Raw genomic sequence first — 19,700 nt, 5'->3', positions numbered from 1 at the left:
AATGAAGGTTAGAATATTTTATGCTCACATTTCCACCATATCAAAATTAAATTAATCCTAAATTAATCTTCAATAGAAAAACTCAGATTGATAATGTGGCTTTTCTAATATCAGACTTACTGTATTTAGAAACTCAATAAAGCTTCTTTATGCTGTTTGAATGTAAATTAAACACACTTGTGGTGCATTTCAGACCTTGTTGCCGAGGACCCTGAATCCCCTTATGAAACTAATGGAAGATTTGACTGAGGCCTGGTCTCCACTGAAAAGTTAGGTCAACCCAGCTACATCGCTTAGAGATGTAAAAAAGAAAATCCACATTCCTGAGCAATGTAGTTAAGCCAACCTAACCCACAGTGTAAACAGCGCTAGGTCAAGAATTATTTTTTTGACCTAGCTACTGCTTCTCAGGAGGGTGGATTACCTACAACTACAGGAGAACCCCTATCATTGCTGTAGGGAATATCTACACTGAAGCACTGGAATGGTGCAGCTGCAGTTGTGCAGCTGTGCTGCTGTAGCATTTCAAGTATAGACAAGCCCTGAGTAAGAACTCAGGGTGAAATGCAACAAGCTTTTTATGTGCATGTTTGAGTTAGTCCATTTAAATCAGTGGGACTACTCAGGTGCTTAAAGTTATACACATGCATAAGTACCTTGCTGAATCAGGGCTTCACTAAGAATTGTTAGATTTGACCCTTTGTGGTGTATAAATGGTGTTGCAATCTGTTAGTCATTAAGGTTAAAGGCCTTATAATTGAAGTAGAATTAAGCTAATAGTAGAATACAAATTCTGCAATTAAAAAAAAGTCTTTACCTCAGAATGCACCAAAGAAAGGAAAAGTGGATACTTTTGTTATAAACCCAAAGTGTGTCAGTGTTGGTGAGCTGTATGGACAGACTGATCCTAACACTATGGAGTGGTCTGATGGATTATTGGCATCAGCAGTTCGAACATTTGCAAAATATTCAACAAAAAAATCTAAAAAAAAGGAGTCAAACACTGATCCAGCTACAAGAATCCAGGACGCTTACACTGTGAGTTCAGTTGTTATTTTAATGATTATAAGGAATATGTTACGGTCTTGCATGACCTAATGTTGACTTCTAAAGTGGGCCAGCTGTAGGGTTTTGAGAGGCTGGCAAGCTATTATTTGGGCTCTCTTCCCCCAAAACTTCTCCTTTTAGTGCAATAATCCTCTTCTTTCCCATCAAGGAGGATAGCTAGCAAAATGTCAATTGATGCTCTTTTGGCCAAATTTTATTCTGACTGAAATCAGTAAAAGCTTTGCTTTGACTATAATGGGATCAAGATTTGGCCATCAGAGAGCTGCAGATCCTAATCACACATAAAATTTGGGACTGTCCCACAAATTTGGAAGCCTCAAAAAAAAATCAATGACCCTGTTTTAGATGCAAATGTTGCTGGTTCCAAAAGTAGCTCTGCTTTTAAATCTTCAAGATGCTGTGTTTAATTATATTTAATGAATGAAATTTGTGCTGCAGAACTCTCAGCCCAGGGGGAGTGGAGCTAAGGTGGCTTTGTGCTCTGGTGGTCCTGTGCCCCTCTGTTGGAGTGGCCATTGGCATAATTTAGGCAGCCCCGGGGGCCTGCCTAAATTACAGCAGCCTTCTGGGGCTTTCCTATGGGCTATTGCACTGCCCAGAATCTTGATAGTACTCTGTGCTGTGGCCCTGCCCCTGACATACTCCTACACCAAAGCTTGTTGAGGGGGGTTTTCGAAGGAAACCTTACAGCTTTGTTCCTTAATTCTTGTACTAAAGGAATGTTCTCACAGACTGAATGGGGACTTTTTAAGCCTCTTTAATCTTCTTTGGTCCATTTACCTTGTGTAGAGAGGACAGGGTGGGGTTGAAGATCCTACCAAATATACTTATGACCCAATCCTACAGGTAAAATACTTTGTGGCTTATTGCTGTGTTCAGAGAAGTTCCTCTGAAGGGTAGCAAGTCCTGAGCTCAAGCAGCAAGTCCTGAGCTCAAGCAGCAAATACAATGGAGAAGTCAGAAATGCATTAATATATCTGGTCATATGTGATGTGCATGTTTCCTGCATGTGCTGTGTTTTGCACGAGGCAGTAACCCTTGATATGGAGCTAAACATATGCATAGTGGGCTTGCTTACAGTTAACATTTTTTGGCAGTTGTCATTTCTTGCATTTGGTAAATATTTCTGAAAACCAAACACAATAAATGTAAATTAGTAAATCTAAAGGTAGAAATTGAAAAGCTCCCCACCTCACTCCAAAGTTAAAATTTGAAATAGACTACTGCTTCATCACTGTTGAGATTGAAGCCACTAGTCCTTCAACTGCATATGACTCTAGTTTGCAGGATCTCCAGCTGCCACACATATAACAAGTTATCTCAGTTGGCAAAAGAATCACAAATCTAAGGGAATAGCTGGACTCTCGGATTTGTGTATGTTACTTTCCTGAGCAGAGTGCTATTATATATTTGTATATAAATTTATACATGGTAGAAGTATATTTTATCTCCTATCACAAGTAACTGCATAAGGCCAATTCCTCCAGGTCTGAAGGTGAAGTAAGTGGTAGGTTTGAGTGGCTGAATAACAGCAAGCCTGGAATCTAGCCCAAAGAGTATTTATTTATTTGTTTATTTTGCTTTAATCTTCCCACCTCCAACAGATCCCACGGTTCTTCAAGTAGTGTCCCTCTGGGTGCTCCACTTCAGTGGGTGCACTTGTGCCCTTAGCCTTTGATCAGAGATTTTTGGTAGCAGTGCCCATTCTGCACACGTTTGTGTCCACACAACCTCGTGCTCTACACTGAAGTTATATGAGGTAAACCACCCTCAGTTCTTTCTCAACTGCCTTTGGCCCAAGACAGAATCAGCACTTCCTTCAAGACTAGGTGTTCCCCCTCCTCCCCCCCAAAAAGAGAAATTAAGTTTAAACTACTAGAGATGGAGCAATCTTTACATCCAGCTTTGGATCCAGAAGCAGAGGACCTTCCTATACATAGACTTCCCAATACAACTAGTGCTCTGTCCACATCAACATCTCAGTCAATGGAGACCAGTGGAGAGATAGGCGGTACCGCAGCACCAAGTACATTTACAGTACTGAAGTCCTCATCTACATCTGTCTCTAAGCAGAAGTAGGTAAGGAATAAAACTCAATAAAAATCTGGTCACTATCTTACGAGAAGGCTACAGAGATCTCAGGTCCCAAGGGGAGTTCAGTGCCTGCTCCAAGTGAGACTGGTACTGCAAAGGCAAAGAGTAGTCAGACATCTAAGATAGACTTGGTAATGGGTTTGGATACCTGTACCTAGAGCAACAGAGACAGGGTTGAAAAAACCAGGCCTATCCCTGAACAACACTCGGTACCTATAACAAGAAAATCAACAGTACCAAAGACTGCTCACCTACCTACAGTACTGAGGGCATCCCATTCCAAGCGCTTGGTACCAGCTGCATCAGTACCAAAACTGTCCCACAGGTTCCCACTCGACTCAATCTTTGATACCATCAGAACTGCAAGAGTTATGGTACCCTATAGATCTGAAAATATCTTCTGAGCCAGAGTCTCCTCTCTTAACAAGTGAAGGTTTGTCAATGTCAAGACTCTCCCACTCACTGCTCTCTCTATCACCCAGAGTATCACACTGGCCCTTATCTACTCTGGAAGCCAAACAGCTGTCTCCCCATTTAGAATATGTAGAAAAGGACTCATCAGACTCTCAAATTTTGGTGCAAATTTCTCCTACTGATTCTAGGTCACATCGCCGTACCTCCTATACTGATATATTAAAGGAAGATAGACCTCAAGTGACACCCACATGGCAGGTACACAGATAGCTGCTTCCACCTATGACATTTGGGCCTTGCTGGCACCTGTGGGAATTCTACCACCAAAAGTGTATATCAAGGTCCTTGCAACTCCAGAGGGAGCAGAGAAGAGCCCATTCTCCTCAATCCTCTTTACCACCACCTATGCTAGAGGAAGAGATCAGGACTAATAAGGATAATATTTCCTCATCTCCTTATGTAGCTCTCATGCCTCCACTACCTTCTGTGGTGGATGACTTAAGGCAGTTTCACGAACTGATGGAGCAGATTGCTGACACTACAGATTCCATTGGAGGAGGTTCAAGAGTCCCACCATAAACTCCTAGATATTTTACGCACTTCAGCATCTATGAAGAATCCTATTTCAGTCACTGAAGCTCTTATGGAGTCTGGTAAGACAGTTTGGCAAACCACTGCTGCCATAGTGCCTACCTGCAAGAGGGCAAATAAAACATATTATGTTCCAGGTATGGAATTGGAATTTCTATTTTCTCTGTACTCCTTCCACTTCACATGCTATTTCCCTGATGAAAATCAGTGGCTAGCATGCTTATGTTGCCTTAACTTTCAGGTATCTCTGGAACCTTAAGCTCCTACCAAGCTAATCTTCTGTGGTGGTAGTGGAGGCAGACAATATAATTCAAAGTCCACCCCACTCAGGAAGGACCACAAGAGGCTCAGTCTTTTTGGTCATACTGTGGAACCTCAGAATTACAAACTAATCAGTTAACCACATACCTCATTTGGAACTGAAAGTACACAATTAGGCAGCAGCAGAGAGACACAAAAATACAGTACAGTACTGTGTTAAATGTAAACTACTTTATAAAAAAAAAAGGGAAAGCAACATTTTTCTTCTGCATAGTAAAGTTTCAAAGCTGTTGTGACAGACCCAGACCAGTGGGGTACAGGAGTCTGGTAGAAGACAAATATACTATCCACTGGATGAATAGTTTTCTGTTCCCTGAGTGACCAGAGCAGGGGCTGCCCTAGAGCAATCAGGAAGATGCTAGAACCAATTAAGACAGGTAAGCTAATCAAGACACCTGGAGCCAATTAAGAACTTTCTAGAATCAATTGTGGCAGGCAGGCTAATTAGCACACCTGATTTAAAAAGGACCTCCCATCAGTTAGTAGGGGGGCATGTAAGGAGCTGGGAGTGAGAGACCACAGTCCCGAAAGGCAAAAGGAAGCATCAGCTTTGCAAAACAGCAATGCGTATTGTTAATGAACAAGTGCAATTAATAACCAGGGGTTAAGCCCCTTCTCCTTTGTGCCTCCCCCTCGAGGGATTGTTTGCCGGAGCTTTTTGCCTAGTGTGACAGGGTCAGGCCAGATGGTTACAGAAGAGTGATAGGAGGCAGATATATTAGACCCAGATTAAGTAGATCCCTGTTCCCTGGGTATGGTAACAGAGGCAGTTCCAGAACAAGCAGGAACTTGCTGGAACCAGTTAAGGCAGGCTGGCTAATTAGGACACCTAGAGCCAATTAAGAAGAAGCTGCTAGAATCAATTAGGTCAGGCTGGCTAATCAGGGTACCTGTGTTTAAAAAGGACCTCACTTCAGTTAGGGAGAGGCACATAAGGAGCTGGGAGTGAGAGGATGTGCTTCTGGAGGACTGAGGAGTACAAGCGTTATCAGACACCAGGAGGAAGGTCTTGTGGTGGGGATAAAGAAGGTGTTGGGAGGGGAGGCTATGGGGAAGTAGCCCAGGGAGTTGTAGCTGTCACGCAGTTATTACAGGAGGCACTCTAGACAGCTGCAATCCACAGGGCCCTGGGCTGAAACCCGGAGTAGAGGGCGGGCCCGCGTTCCCCCCCAGACCTCCCAACTCCTGATCAGACACAGGAGGAGTTGACCTGGACTGTGGATTCCACCAGAGGGGAGGTCTCTGGGTTGTTCCCCGACCTACATGGTAGATCAGCAGAGATGGCGGGGGTTGTTCTTCTCTTTTTGCCCATGCTCTCCACACTTAAAAAGACTCAAGAGTCATACTGCAATCCCTAGGGATTTACATTCCTGTAAATAAAAAGGAGATTTAGTAGTTCTCAGATGGTGCAATGAGCATGTCCAGCTCTGTATTCAACATATCGTAGACCCTCTGAACCCCCAGCCAAGAGACCAAAAAAGAAACCACCTTTAGCTACATATTCTCCTCCAAATGACAGTTTTGATGGCTTGGTCAAGAGTCTCAACCATCCAGCTGACAAGGTCTTACCCTCCTCTCTCCTTTTGGATGCCTCCTTTCCCTTTTTCAGGATGCATGGAAGCATATGTTAGCTGACTGAGATGAGGGTGATCTGGCCTAGTGGCCAGTGGCAGCAAGCCTAGTGCCTGGGGTCAGAGCCTTAATCAGTCATTGGGAAGCAAAGCCAAGGGTCAAACCGGAAGGCAGGAACTGGGTACCAAGCCAAGGGTTGAGCCAGAGTCCGTAGTCAGGAGCCAGAGTCAAGGGTCATAAACAGAGGTCAGGAACTGGAGCAAGCAAGGTATCAGACAAGGTGGGGTTCAAGGCAGGGGCAAGACAGAGGCAAGGCAGGGGGCAAAGCAGGAACAGAGTAACGCAAGAGCAAGCATAGTGTGCATTGAGAAGCCAGTGAGCTGCTGCTAGCTTAAGAGCCAGACTGCTGTCCTCTGCAGCCGGTCAGGTTGCATGGCTAATCAGGCAGCCTGCTTCAGGCCAGTTGCACTGATGACACTGCCTGTAGACTACCTCTGTTGCAGGCTGTGAGTCCTGACAGCATATAACATGAGGCATATGGGTTTTGGAAGCCATAATTTCTGGTTACACTATCCATTTCAAATCTATCCCTACTACTTTTCTCCCCTCCCCTTCCCTTTTCAGGGATCCCTCACCATCAATTGCTAGAGCAAGAGATGACCTTTCTTCTAAGTTTAGGAGCAATAGAACCAGTTCTTGTGGGAAGGAGATTCTATTCAAAGTATTTCCTGATCCCCAAAAGAATGGAGGATGGAGGCCAATTTTAGACCTCAGGTCTCTAAAGAAATATGTAAAGCAACAAAAAAATCAGAATAGTGACTCGTCCAGCAATAATTCCTTCATTAGAAATAGGAGATTTATAGTTCAGGAGTCGCAAACCAGACATATTTTCATGTCACGATTTTACTTCACAAAAGAGGTTTTTTTGTTTCCTAGTAAACAAGGAACACTACCAATACAGGGTGCTCCCTTTCGGCCTATCTCAGAGTCAATATTTTCAAAGATTCTGTCAATAGTTGCCGCTCACTCGTGTTGTCTGGGTATAATTGTTTTCCATACCTAGATGATTGGTTGGCAGATTCTATCAGGAATTAAAGATCACATGTTCCCTGTTTCACAGTCTAGGCCTTCAAATGAACATTAAAAAGTCTGTTTGTACTTCACTCCAGCATCAGGATTTCGTAGGCACTTCCCTCGATGCAGTGACAGACAGAGCTTACCTACTGTCCAGCAGATTTTTCATACTAGTGAATCTCATATCAAAGACTTGTATCAAAGAGCAGTCCTCAAGTAACAATAAGAGATTGTCTTCAACTGCTGGGACACATCATCTTGGATCTGTGTAGGGCAGCATGCCACATTACATCTCTGAGGTGTGCAGAGGTGGCTTCAAACTGTTTACAAGCCAAGCAAACACAGTCTAGGCAAGTTACTGGCTGTTCCCCAATGGGTACTATAATCACTCAACTGGTGAAAGGACCCAACCAAAACCTATTGCAGATGTTGTGTTCTTGCAGATTCCCCCTACCATGGTGATATCATCAGATACTTCACTTTTGGGTTGGGAGGGTACATCTGGGACATCACAAGGTACAGGGAAAATGCAGCTTCTCCACATCAATCTTCTGCAATTGAGAGCTGTCAAAAATGCATGGCTATGCTTTTCTGTCTCTATTCAAGTCAAAGTCATTAAAGATAATGACAGATAATGTGGCTGTATTATATAAAATGTCAGGGAGGTGCACATTCCCCATCTCTCTGTGCTGAAGCGATAAAACTCAGAAATTGGTGCATAGCCAACCAAATAGTCATCTCAGATTTTTACCTTCACACTATTCAGACTATTCATGGCAGATGACCTCAGCAGACATTTCTTTCTAAATTACAAATGGGAACTGAACTCCAGTGTCCTCTGCAAGATATTCTTAAGCCTGAGGGTTCCTGGAGGTTGATCTGTTTGCTGTGGTAGCCAACACAAAATGGATCAAGTATTGCTCCAGAGTGGGGCTCAATCCCCAATTCATAGGAGTCATGTTCCTCATCTCATGGACTAAAGGACGACTTTATGCTTATACACCAACATTGTTACTGTTAAAGGTTATCAATAAGATCAAGCCACATTCTGTCTATATTGATTGGACCAATGTGGCCAAGACAAGTCTGGTATCCCTATTTGATCCTACTTGCCTCTTGCCCTTCATGGAGGTTTCAATCAGTTCTCACGTACTGACCCAGGATGATTGTTGAACACTTCACCCCAACCTGCAGATTCTCAGGCTCCAAAACATGATTAATTAGTTCTCGGGAATAGAGATATCCCATTTATCAGAGGTACAACATGTTTTATTAAATAGTAGAAAAGAATCAACAATAAATGCTTAGCCTGAGAAATGGAAAGGATATTATCTTTGATGTAACGGTCATCAGATTTCGCCAACTCACTCTCCTCTTCCCAGGATATTGGGTTACCTATTGGAACTGAAAATACTGGGTCTTTCTATGAATTCCATTAGGGTTCCTTAAGCAACAGCAATAGCTTTTCACACACCTATAGGGGTTTTTTCATTCCTTTGCTTATCCAGCTTGAACAAGATTCCTAAGAGGTTGATTGAATATCTCCCCACAAATCAGAGATCTTACTCCAAGCTGGAACTTGAAGCTACTACTTAATTGCCTTATGAAACATCATTTTGAGCCGCTAGCAATGTGTTCTTTATTAGATTTATCAATTTAGACAATCTTCATGGTAGCAATCACTTCTGCCCTAAGGGGGGGAAGGATTGGGGGTCTTAATGGCAGACCCTTCATTTATGCTATTTACCAAAGAGAAAGTGTCACTACGGGCACAGCCAAGATTTTTACCCAAGGTGTCCTTAGAATTTCATATTAATCAAACTGTTCAACTGTCAGTTTTTTTCCCCCCAGAACCTCACTTGACTACTGAAGAACCCATATTCCATACCAGATCGGGGTAGTCAATTATTTTTTGTCAAGGTGCAAATTTCTTGGTGAAGATACAATCATGATCCAGACTCCAGAGAAAGTAATAAAATAATAATGATAATAAGTAAGGAAAAAGATTTCAGGGTCTGTTCAAAAGCATCTGGTGGTCTGCATATGGCCTGCGGTCTACCTTCTGACTACCCCTGCATAGATATCAGGAGAGCATTATCCTTCTACCTAGATAGGACCAAACCATTTAGAAGATCTCCTAGACTACATGTATCCATTGAGGACAGAAACAAGGTTCATTCATTTTTAAACAGCAGTTATCCAAATGGATTTTTGGCTGTATTAAGATTATGACAGAAGTCACATTCAGCCCTCTTTGAGAGTGATAACACGGTCCACAAGAGCACTATCTATATCTATAGCCTTACTTAAGGATGTACCAATTGCAGGCATCTGTAGAGCGGCAACTTCGTCATCTTTTCATACTTTTTCTAATAATTATCCTTTGTTACCTTCAGCAAAAGCAGATGCTCTAGGCAATGCAGTTCTCTTCTGTATTGGACTCTGCTCTGAATCTTCCACCTACATAAAGGGGGTACAGTTCAGAAGTCACTTGAAGTGGAGCACCCACAAGAACACTGCTTGAAGAAGGAGAGTTTACTCACCTTGTGCAATAACTGGATTTCTTTGAGATGTGTGTCCCTGTGGGTGCTCCACTACCTGCTCTCCTTCCTCTCTGCTTTGGAGTCTCCCTAGTGGGTCTTTGTGGTGGAGAAGGAGCTGAGAACTGTTTGGCCATGCAGCCCAATATAGCTTCAGTGCAGAGCACAAGGATATGTGGGGTGCAAGCGTGGGCTGATTGGGAATTGCTATAAAAAAATCTCTGATCAAAGGTGCACAGATGCAAGCACACCTGAAGTGGAGCACCCATAGCAACACACATCTCACAGAACTCCAGTTACTGCACAAGGTGAGTAACCTCTCCTACTAGTTCACAGGCAGTATCAAGCAGGGAGTGACTTGTGCGATTATTTGTGTGACTGTTTAAAGAAAACAAAACATCCAGAATGTTTGACCTTCATCTTTGTTTTGTTAGTAATGTTTGGATACCCTGAATTTTACACACATTTGAGTCAGATAATCACCATAATTCAGTCAGACAAGCTTCTTAATAATAGGATGGAAGGGAAAGACTTGTATTTCTTTTAAATATCCCTCAGTTGTATAACTGGTATGAGTAAGGTTGCAGGTTTGTCGCAGTGGTAAAAACATCATGGATATATGATTTTTCTCTTTGTCCATGACTTTTCTTTGTGATTTTAATAAAGAAATGTTTTCCAAATAGTGGGTTGTGACCCACTAGTGGTTTGTGGGGTAAGGTTCTAGGTGGATTGCCAGCCAGTGCAGAGCGAAGGCCCTGGAGAGGGAAACAGAGGTTGGAGAGCGAGCTCATCCTGCAGTGGTAGCTTTTGTCCCATAGAGCTGGGCCTGGCTCTGGGGTCGCAGCACCTCCCACTAAAATTTGGCTCAGCCCTTTCTCCGTGATTATGGAGGGTGATTAGGCCAAACTGGAGCAGTGCTGTGACTCCCAAAGAGGGGAACTTGGCGCAGCCCTACAGGACGGGAGGGCAGGGCAGACTCACTCTCCAGCAGCCTCCCGGAACCTCTCCTCCTCACCAAGCCTGGATTAGTGTTACTGTGCTGGGGCAGAGGGTGCTGCTGCAGGTGGTTGGTACCACTGCAGGGGGGCATACAGGAGGCAGAGGAGGGATTTCTGTATATTATATTTAAAGAGGTACCATTGAATTTTAATACCATGACTTTATACACTATTTTTCCCCAATTCCATGACTTTTACTAAATTTATTGTGAATGCGCTGTGATTTTTTTATTTTTAAAAAGTCCATGACAAATCTTCACCACTAGGCAAGAGAATCTAGCTTTTATATTACCCAGTAACTTACACTGTAAATATTGCCATTTGTTTTAGTTGAACGAAATGGATCTAACTGATGCTGCTGTGACTGCAAAAAACAAAGAAGTAACAGAATCTTCGTACTCTCACAGTAAGTGCTATGACTGTATAAACGTGGAAAAAATGGCAAACATTTAACAAAGAAAACTCCTTTCTCTGAAGTCCATTGCTCTTTCTGCTGCCTCGTAAAGGCCTCATAATTGAAGTAGAATTAAGCTTATAGTAGAATATAAATTCTGCAATTAAAAATTTTGTCTTTACCTCAGAATTCACCAAGGAAAGGAAAAAGAGACATGCAACTTTTACTCACTTAAGCAGAATTTTCTTAAATATCCCCAGTTAAACAACTGGGACTACTTAGAAGCCAGACTGTGGTAGCCTTACAGTGAGTAATATCTTGCTCCACAAATAGACCTCATTGACTTCAGTAGAATTATTCCTTCTTTAAGGTATTGTTATTCTGGGGGTTGGGTAAAACCTCAGTGGAGCTGATGAGCATAACAGCCACTTTCCACTGAGGATAAATGAAGGAACAATTAAATGTCCCTTTGTTTAGAGAGAGCTGAAATAATAGGAGCCACCACCTAAAACACAGATAAACCACATGTAAGGCCACTCAGGAATCTGAACTGTAGGTGGAGGGGTTTCATGATGGCCTAAACCTGAACACAAGGGTGGGGTTGGTTTGACTGCTGTTTTGTGCTGTATATGTGAGATAAGGAACAGAAACACCACATAAGTAGAGAAGGAGCAGAGAAGCCCTGGTAGAGTGATCCTGAGAAAAAGTGGAGAGAGTGAGCTTTTGGGCTCAATACATACTGGCTAGAAAGGGGTTTGCAACTGCGAGCATAGAAACTGTCTCTTGTTTGAAACCTAAAGTGTTCAAGTAAACAGAACTTTGTGTACGTTCTTTGTAAATAAAACAGGATTCCATTAAAGAAATACCTGACTCCATCACCAATTTCTTCCTCTAATGCAAACAACCCACAAGAACAAATTTTGGCTAACCACGTGGTTCAAAAGGGGTAACGGTACTATTCAGCATGAGTAAGGATAGAAGAAACTCATCCACAGTGAATAAAGTTACAGGTATCATGTCAGTGGTTTGTCATTGCTTTTAACATAAACTTTCTCACTATGCCTCATGGCATTTATCTCAGTGCTATATTTTTGTATCAAATTCACACATTGTCTTAAAATTTATCCTTAGTTAACTAATGTCCAGGCTCCGTGTAATCTGCAGCCACAAAAGTTGCTACCCATCATTGATGAGTAGATTACCATAAAATCTTGAGCTGAATTATAAACTAAAACAGTGATGTCTGCCTGAATGCTTGTCTTCACTGTAACTGTTAGCTTAACTTAGTACATTCAGATTACTCCACTGGAGCCTTAATCAAGTGAGAGTGACCACATTTTGAAACAACAAAACTGTTACACAGAGTGATTTGATTAGTGGTACAGAGTGACTGGATGAACAGTTGATGAGTTCTTGTTACTCAAGTTGCTGCATCGACACTTCATTACTAGATTGAGCTTCAGCAGCACTTGAGTTTCAGCCTATACCCCCTGATGTTCCAGTTAGTTCAAGCTAAAAGAGACACCTAGCTGAAGCTAGAGATTTTTTGTGTGTGGACCAGAGGCAGGTTAGGAGTAAAACTCGAGTTATACCTTGAGCTAACAGTACAGTGAAGACAAGTCTTGAGTGTGTATAGAGCCAGAAACAACAACCCTGAGAGGTATGAATTGCCCGCATTCATCTCAATGCACCATTGATGCTAAATGTAAATGTCCAAAACTAATTATTTCACAGCTAATCATTTGAGCAGAAACAGAATTTATGATGTAATTATGCATCATCAGTGCAAAAAAATCCATGGCATATCAAAAAGTGAAAGTATGGGGACAGTGTAAAATAGATGGAATTTAATGGCAAAATAAGTATTACATGGGTTACTGTACTGATTATGATTGTTTCATATTTAATTCCATAAAAGCCTCCCTTTTCAATTCAAATGGAGCTGTGGAAGAATTTCCACTCTGCTGCACTGGAGTGCAAAATAACCAGGTGGTTTTAACATAGAATATAAGTCAAGTTTGCTGAGAAATTCATAGAAGTCTTCACTAAGGTTTCTTTTTATTATCATCTTTATTCAGATAGCACTGAAGATATGCATGGTGCTGTACAATGAATAAAATGTGCCAAGCATCTCTTTCTGTTTCACAGCTTCTGCCCTCATTCATCACTAATGGGGTAATGCTCCTACCTCTGAAATTCAAAAGCAGTCCAGTTTTGTTGCTGGAGGTTCTAGGGCAAAGCCCCACACTTCAGCTAAGGAGACAAGATACTTTTTCAAGTAATGTCCCTGTGGGTGCTCCATTTCATGTTCGCCTGTACCTTTGATTGGAGATTTTTGATAGCAGTGTCTGTTCACCTAAGTCATACACACCACACATCCTTCTACCCTATATTGAGACTATATGGGGATGCGTGGGTGAACTGCCCATAGTTCTCTCAGCTGCCTTTTGCCCAAGATGGGGTATTCTGTGTGCATGTTCTTGTTAGTATTCAATTTAGCAGTTAGTTAGTATACAGTTAGTTATTTCATAGTGTTTTGGGAAAAGTTGTTTCCTCTTTTTTCTTTTCCTTTTTCCTTTTAAAAAAAACTAAAAAGCAATTTTTAGATAAATATAGATATATAGATTTTAAAATCTTTTCCCCCTGAAAGGTCAGCTTTTGTTATTTTGCTTGGGAATGCCAGGGTCCCAGGGATTTAGAAGGTGCCTCTCATGCCGCAAGGCTATCCTGAGCAGTGACAGGCATTCTCAGTGCCTCTGCTGTTTGGGAGATGTGTACATTCCCAGTAAGTGCAAGATCTACACTTCCTTCATGAGTAGATCCCAATGGAGCAAGCCTTAACACTGGCTTTGAGTCCAGGGATGGAGGGCCCCACTGTACATAGATATCCTAGTACAGCTAGTGCCCTGTCCACCTCAAAATCTGTGGCACGGGAGGTTGCTAGAGACATAGGACATAGCAGTACTGTTTGTGTCTATGGGACTGAAATCCTCAAAAGACAGCTTTGATATCTGCCTCTAGGCAGAAAGAGATAATGAGTAAATCTCCAAGGATGTTTCAGTCTGCATAAAAGGGCTATGGAGACCGCAGGTCCCAAGGAGAATTCCATGCAGGCTGCAAGTGATTCTGGTACTGCAACGGCAGTGAAGACCGTTTCAAAGAGTCATTCATCAAAGACAGAATTGGTACCAAGCTGGAGTACCTGTACCCAGAGCTACAGACACTCTTCTGAGAAGAATTCTAAACTCATTCCTGAACAGCTGTTGGTATCGGCAACACAGAAGACTGGTCGATTACCTATGGTACCAATGGAATCAGAGTTGAGACTCTCTCATGCCAAGTGCTCAGTACCAGCTACATTGGAACCAAAGCCATCCTCCACAGCTTCTTGCTCAGAACTGTCTTTGATGCCATCCGTACCACAAAGATTGAGATATTCTTAGGACCTTATAGTATCTTTGGCACTGTAGTCTCCCCTATTAATGGGTATTGAGGGTTTATCCATGCAAAGACTTATTCAATCACTGACCTCTCTATCATCTAGTGTAACATACTCACCATCATCTGCTTTACAAGCTGAACAGTTATCTTACTCCTTGGAGTATGTTGAAGAGGACTCCTCGACTCTCAGATACTGAAACAGAATTCCCCTATTTACTTTAGAACACACTGCTCCCCTTCCTACACTGACATATTGCAGGAAGGTAGACGTCAAACAACACCCTTGTGGCAAAAACACAGATCGATGCCTCCATGTATGCCACATGGACCCCCTCAATGGCCTTTTGGGGACCCATGGACATTCTGTTGTCAAGAGTTTGCATTAAAGTCTTTGCACCACCAGAGAAAGCAGAGAAGGGCCTATTCCCCTCAACCATCTCTACCACCACCTGTGCCAGAGGAGGAGATCTTTGAAGAGCAAGAATCAGGGGCATAAAAGGAGATGACATCTCTTTCTAATATTTCCTCATCATCACCCAATGAAGGTGTAATGCCTCTATCACCTCCTATGGTGGATGACTTCAGGCAGGGCCAGGATCTAGAATTGCTGACATGCTTCAGATTCCATTAGAGGAGTTTCAGGAATCCTACCATAAACTCCAAGATAATTTATATATTTCAACATCCATGAGTATTGCCATTCTGGTCAGTGAAGCTCTCGAGTAACCTATTAAAATTATCTGGCAAAACCCAGCTACCGCATAACTTAATATAAATCAATGTCCAGCCCACACAGTAAGGACCACAAGAAGCTAGATCTTTTTGGTGGCAAATCTTACTCTTCAGTCACTTGAGTTCAGAATAGCCAATCATCAGGCACTCATGACCAAATATGACTATCTGAATTACAACAAATTTAATTCCTCTACTGATAATCTGCCAAAGGAACATCATGATCAATTTAAAGCCATTATACAAGAGGGTCAGCTCCTGGCAAAAGACATTGCTCCAGGCCCTTCTTGGATGCAGCAAATATTGCAGCATAATCTATCTCATGAGAAGAGCATCTTGTCTACAGTTGTCATGCTTCCCAAGACAAGCCAGGAAGAAGAGGTGAATGAGGCTTTTTTTAAACAACTAACAAAATCATCCAAAGCACAGGACTTGGTGGTGATGGACTTCAACTACTCAGATATCTGTTAGGAAAACAACACAGCAGGCCACAGATTATCCAACAAGTTCTTGGAATATATTGGAGACAATTTTTTATTTCAGAAGGTGGAGAAAGCTATGAGGGGAGAGGCTGTTCTAGATTTGATTTTGACAAACAGGGAAGAACTGGTTGAAAATTTGAAAGCGTAAGGCAGCTTGGGTGAAAGCGATCATGAAATTATAGAGTTCATGATTCTAAGGAATGGTAGGAGGGAGAACAGCAAAATAAAGACAGTGGATTTCAAGAAGGCAGACTTTAGCAAACTTTTATGTTTAGGGACAATAAAACCAGTTCCTGTGCATCACAGGATTCTATTCAAAGTACTTCCTGATCCCCAAAAGGAATGAAGGGTGGAGCACAATTTTAAACCACAGATCTCTAAACAAATATGTGCAGAAATTCAGGATGTTGACCCTTGCAACGATAATTCCCTCATTGGATTGGTTCATGACTCCCCACCTACAAGATACATATTTTCATGTCTCTATTTGCCTTTCATGCAAGGTGTTTCTTTGTTTTCTATACAACAAGCAACACTACCAATACTGGATGTTTGCTTTCAATCTATCTTCTGTCCTAAGGATATTCTTAGAGATTCCGTTGGCAGTTGCTGCCCACCAATGTCATCTGGGTACAGCCTTTTTTCTGTATATGAACAATTGGTTGATTAGGGTACATCTTATCAGGAAGTGTTGGTAGCTTAAAGGCAATGTGTTCTCACTTCCACAGCCTGGACCTTCAACTCAACTTCGAGAAGTCTGTTTTGACCCCAGTACAGAGTATAGACTTCATAGGAGAGTCTTAGGATGCAATGACAGGCAGAGTGTACCTTCCTTCTAGAAGATATCTCTCTGTACCGAGTGTCACCTCAAGGGTTAAGGACAGTCCTTAAGTAACAGTAATAGATTGCCTTCAACTGCTGCGTCACATGTTATCTTGCATCTTTGTAGTGGAACATGCCAGATTACATCTCCAGGGTGGCTTTGAACAGTTTACAAACCAAACAAGCACAGTCTAGGCAGATTAATGTCTGTTCTCAGATGAGTTCTGCAGTCACTCAGCTGATGGAAGGAGCTGACCTAAACCTGCACAGGTGTTCCATTCTTTTAGAATCCCTCTACCATAGTGATAACATGAAATACTTCATTTTGGGTTGGGGGGCACATCTGGGACCTCACAAGGTGTATGGGAAATGGTCACTGAAAGAGCAGCTTCTCCACTTCAATCTCCTGGAATGGAGAGTGGTCAGAAATGCTTATGTACACTTTCTACCTCTAATCAGATACAAGTCAATACAAATAATGACAATGTGGCATGCATTTATTATATAATGCATCATGGAGGAGCCTGTTCCCTATCACTCTGTGCCAAAGTGATAAAACTCTTGAATTAGTGCATAGCCAGTCACAGTGATCTCAGCTTCTTACCTCCCAGTGTTCAGAACAGCATGGCAGACTACCTCAGCAGACATTTCTTCCAAAATTACAAATGGAAACTAGACTCATGAGTCCTCAATACAGCATTCTTAGCTTAGGGATTCCCAGAGGTTGATCTGTTTGCCATAGCAGCCAAAACAAAGTGCCTCAAGTATTGTTCCAGAGGAGGTATCCATCCCCAATGCCTTGGAGATGCTTTTATTTTATAAGAACACCAACACCATATCCACCAACACCATTGTTGTTGAAGGTTCTCAACAAGATCAAACAAGATCAAGCCAGGGTCATATTGATTGTATCAGTGTGACCAAGACAGGTCTAGTATCTCTATCTAATAAACCTCATGTCTCTCCCTCTATGATGGCTTCTGATCAGTGCTTGTCTGCTTACTCAGGATGCCAATCAAACACTTCATCCAACTTGCAGATTCTGAGGCTCATAAGAATGGCCATACTGGGTCAGACGGAAGGTTCATCTAGCCTAGTATCCTGTCTTCCGACAGCGGCCAATGGCAGGTGCTTCAGAAGAAATGAACAGAACAGATACTCATCAAGTGATCCATCCCCTGTCGCCCATTCCCAGCTTCTGGAAAACAGAGGCTAGGGACACCACCCCTTCCATCCTGCCTAATAGCCATGGATAGACCTATCCTCCATGAATTTTTCTAGTTCTATTTTGAACCCTGTTATAGTCTTGGCCTTCTGGCAAAGAGTTCCACATATTAACTGTACATTGTATGAAGAAATACTTGCTTTTGTTTGTTTTAAACCTGCGGCCTATAAATTTCATTTGGAGATCCCCTAGTTTTTGTGTTATGACAAAGAGTAAATAACACTTCCTTATTTACTTTCTCCACACCAGGCATGATTTTATAGACCTCTAGCATATCCCCCCTTAGTAGTCTCTTTTCCAAGCTAAAAAGTTCCAGTCTTATTAATCTCTCTTCATATGGAAGCTGTTCTATACACCTAAATATTTTGTTGCCCTTTTCTGTACCTTTTCCAATTCCAGTATATTGTGACAAAGTTCCTCCTCTGCCTTGGTGGATCCTGTGCTTATTGGCGGATTTGCTCGCCTCAGAGATTCACGGCAGCCCTCTGTTTGGCCCCTTTTGCTGGTGGCTCAAACCTGCTGTTCACTCAGCTAACCTCATCACTGGCCAGCATGGAGAAAAGCAGGAGAACAATCCCCACAGTCTCTGCTGGCCCATCTACTAGGTTGGGGGACAGGCCAGAGACCTTCCCCTCTGGTGGGACCCACAGTCCAGGTCAGCTCCTCTTATATCAAATAGGAAGTTGGGGAAGATGTGGGGAACCCAGACCCACCCTCTACTCCGGATTCCAGCTCAGGACCCTGTGAATTGCAGCTGTCTATAGTGTCTCCTGTAACAGCTGCATGACAGCTACAACTCCCTGGGCTACTTCCCCAAGGCCTCACAGCAGGATCTTCCTCCTGAAGCTTGATCACACTTGTATTCCTCAGTTCTCCAGCAGCAAGCCTTCTCACTCCCTGCTCCTTGCATGCGTTTCACTAACTGATGGGAGGTCCTTTTTAAACCAGGTGTCCTGATTAGTCTGCCTGCCATAATTGATTCTAGTATGTTCTTAATTGGCTCTGGTGTCTTAATTAGCATGCCTGTCTTAACTGGTTCTAGCAGGTTCCTGATTGCTCTAGTGCAGCCCCTGCTCTGGTCACTCAGGGAACGGAAAACTGTTTATCCAGTGGTCAGTATATCTGCCTTCTACTACTCTGCTGTATCCAACTGGCCTGGGTCTATCGCAATATCTTTTTTGAGATGGGGCGACCATGCAGTATTCAAGATGTGGGCGTACCATGGATTTATATAGAGGCAATATGATATTTTCTTTATCTATCCCTTTCTTAATGATTCCCAACATTCTGTTCGCTTTTTTGACTGCCACTGCACATTGAGTGTATGTTTTCAGAGAGCTATCCACAATGACTCAAAGATATATTTCTTGAATGGTAACAGCTAATTTAGACCCCATCATTTTATATGTATAGTTGGGATTATGTTTTCAAGTGTGCACTATTTTGCATTTATCAACACTGATAAATGCTCCAAGCATAGTTCCTCAATGATTCTCCAGACTTACAGACATCCTGCTCATCAGAAGTACAACACATTTTATTAAATAGTAGGAGAAAATCTACAAGAAATACTGACCTCCAAAAATTGAAAGAATATCATCTTTGTTGTAATAATAGTCAGATCTTCCTGACTTGCTCTTCTTTTCCTGTGGTATTGGATTATCTGTTGCAGCTGAAAACATTGATATTTTCTGTTAATTCCATCAAGATCCGCTTAGCTGCAATAACAGCTGTTTACTCAGCCATAGGGTTTTTTAAATCTTTGGTCACCCACCCACGGCAAGATTCCTATGCGGTCTTTTGAATCTCTCTCCACAAATAAGAGACCCTACTCCAAGCTGGGACATCAACCTAGTTCTGAATTGCCTCATGAAACATCCTTTTGAGCTACTTGCTACATGTTCTTTATTAGATTTATCAATGAAGACCACC

The 19,700-nt window shown here is 42.3% G+C and overlaps 1 protein-coding gene across 1 annotated transcript in view; it reads left to right on the top strand.

The window, feature by feature from the left end:
* Positions 1-19,700, top strand: part of DNAH14 (dynein axonemal heavy chain 14) — a 448,557-nt gene that overhangs the window by 209,407 nt on the left and 219,450 nt on the right. The window contains 2 exon segments of the mRNA XM_077812193.1: positions 784-1,038; positions 11,003-11,078. Coding sequence (XP_077668319.1) covers positions 784-1,038; positions 11,003-11,078 — 331 coding nt within the window.

The sequence above is a fragment of the Eretmochelys imbricata genome, chromosome 3 (genome assembly GCF_965152235.1).
Source record: "Eretmochelys imbricata isolate rEreImb1 chromosome 3, rEreImb1.hap1, whole genome shotgun sequence".
In the NCBI taxonomy this organism is placed as follows: domain Eukaryota; kingdom Metazoa; phylum Chordata; order Testudines; family Cheloniidae; genus Eretmochelys; species Eretmochelys imbricata.
The sequence above is the reverse complement of the archived record's forward strand: the minus strand, read 5'-3'. Positions and strand labels throughout refer to the sequence as shown.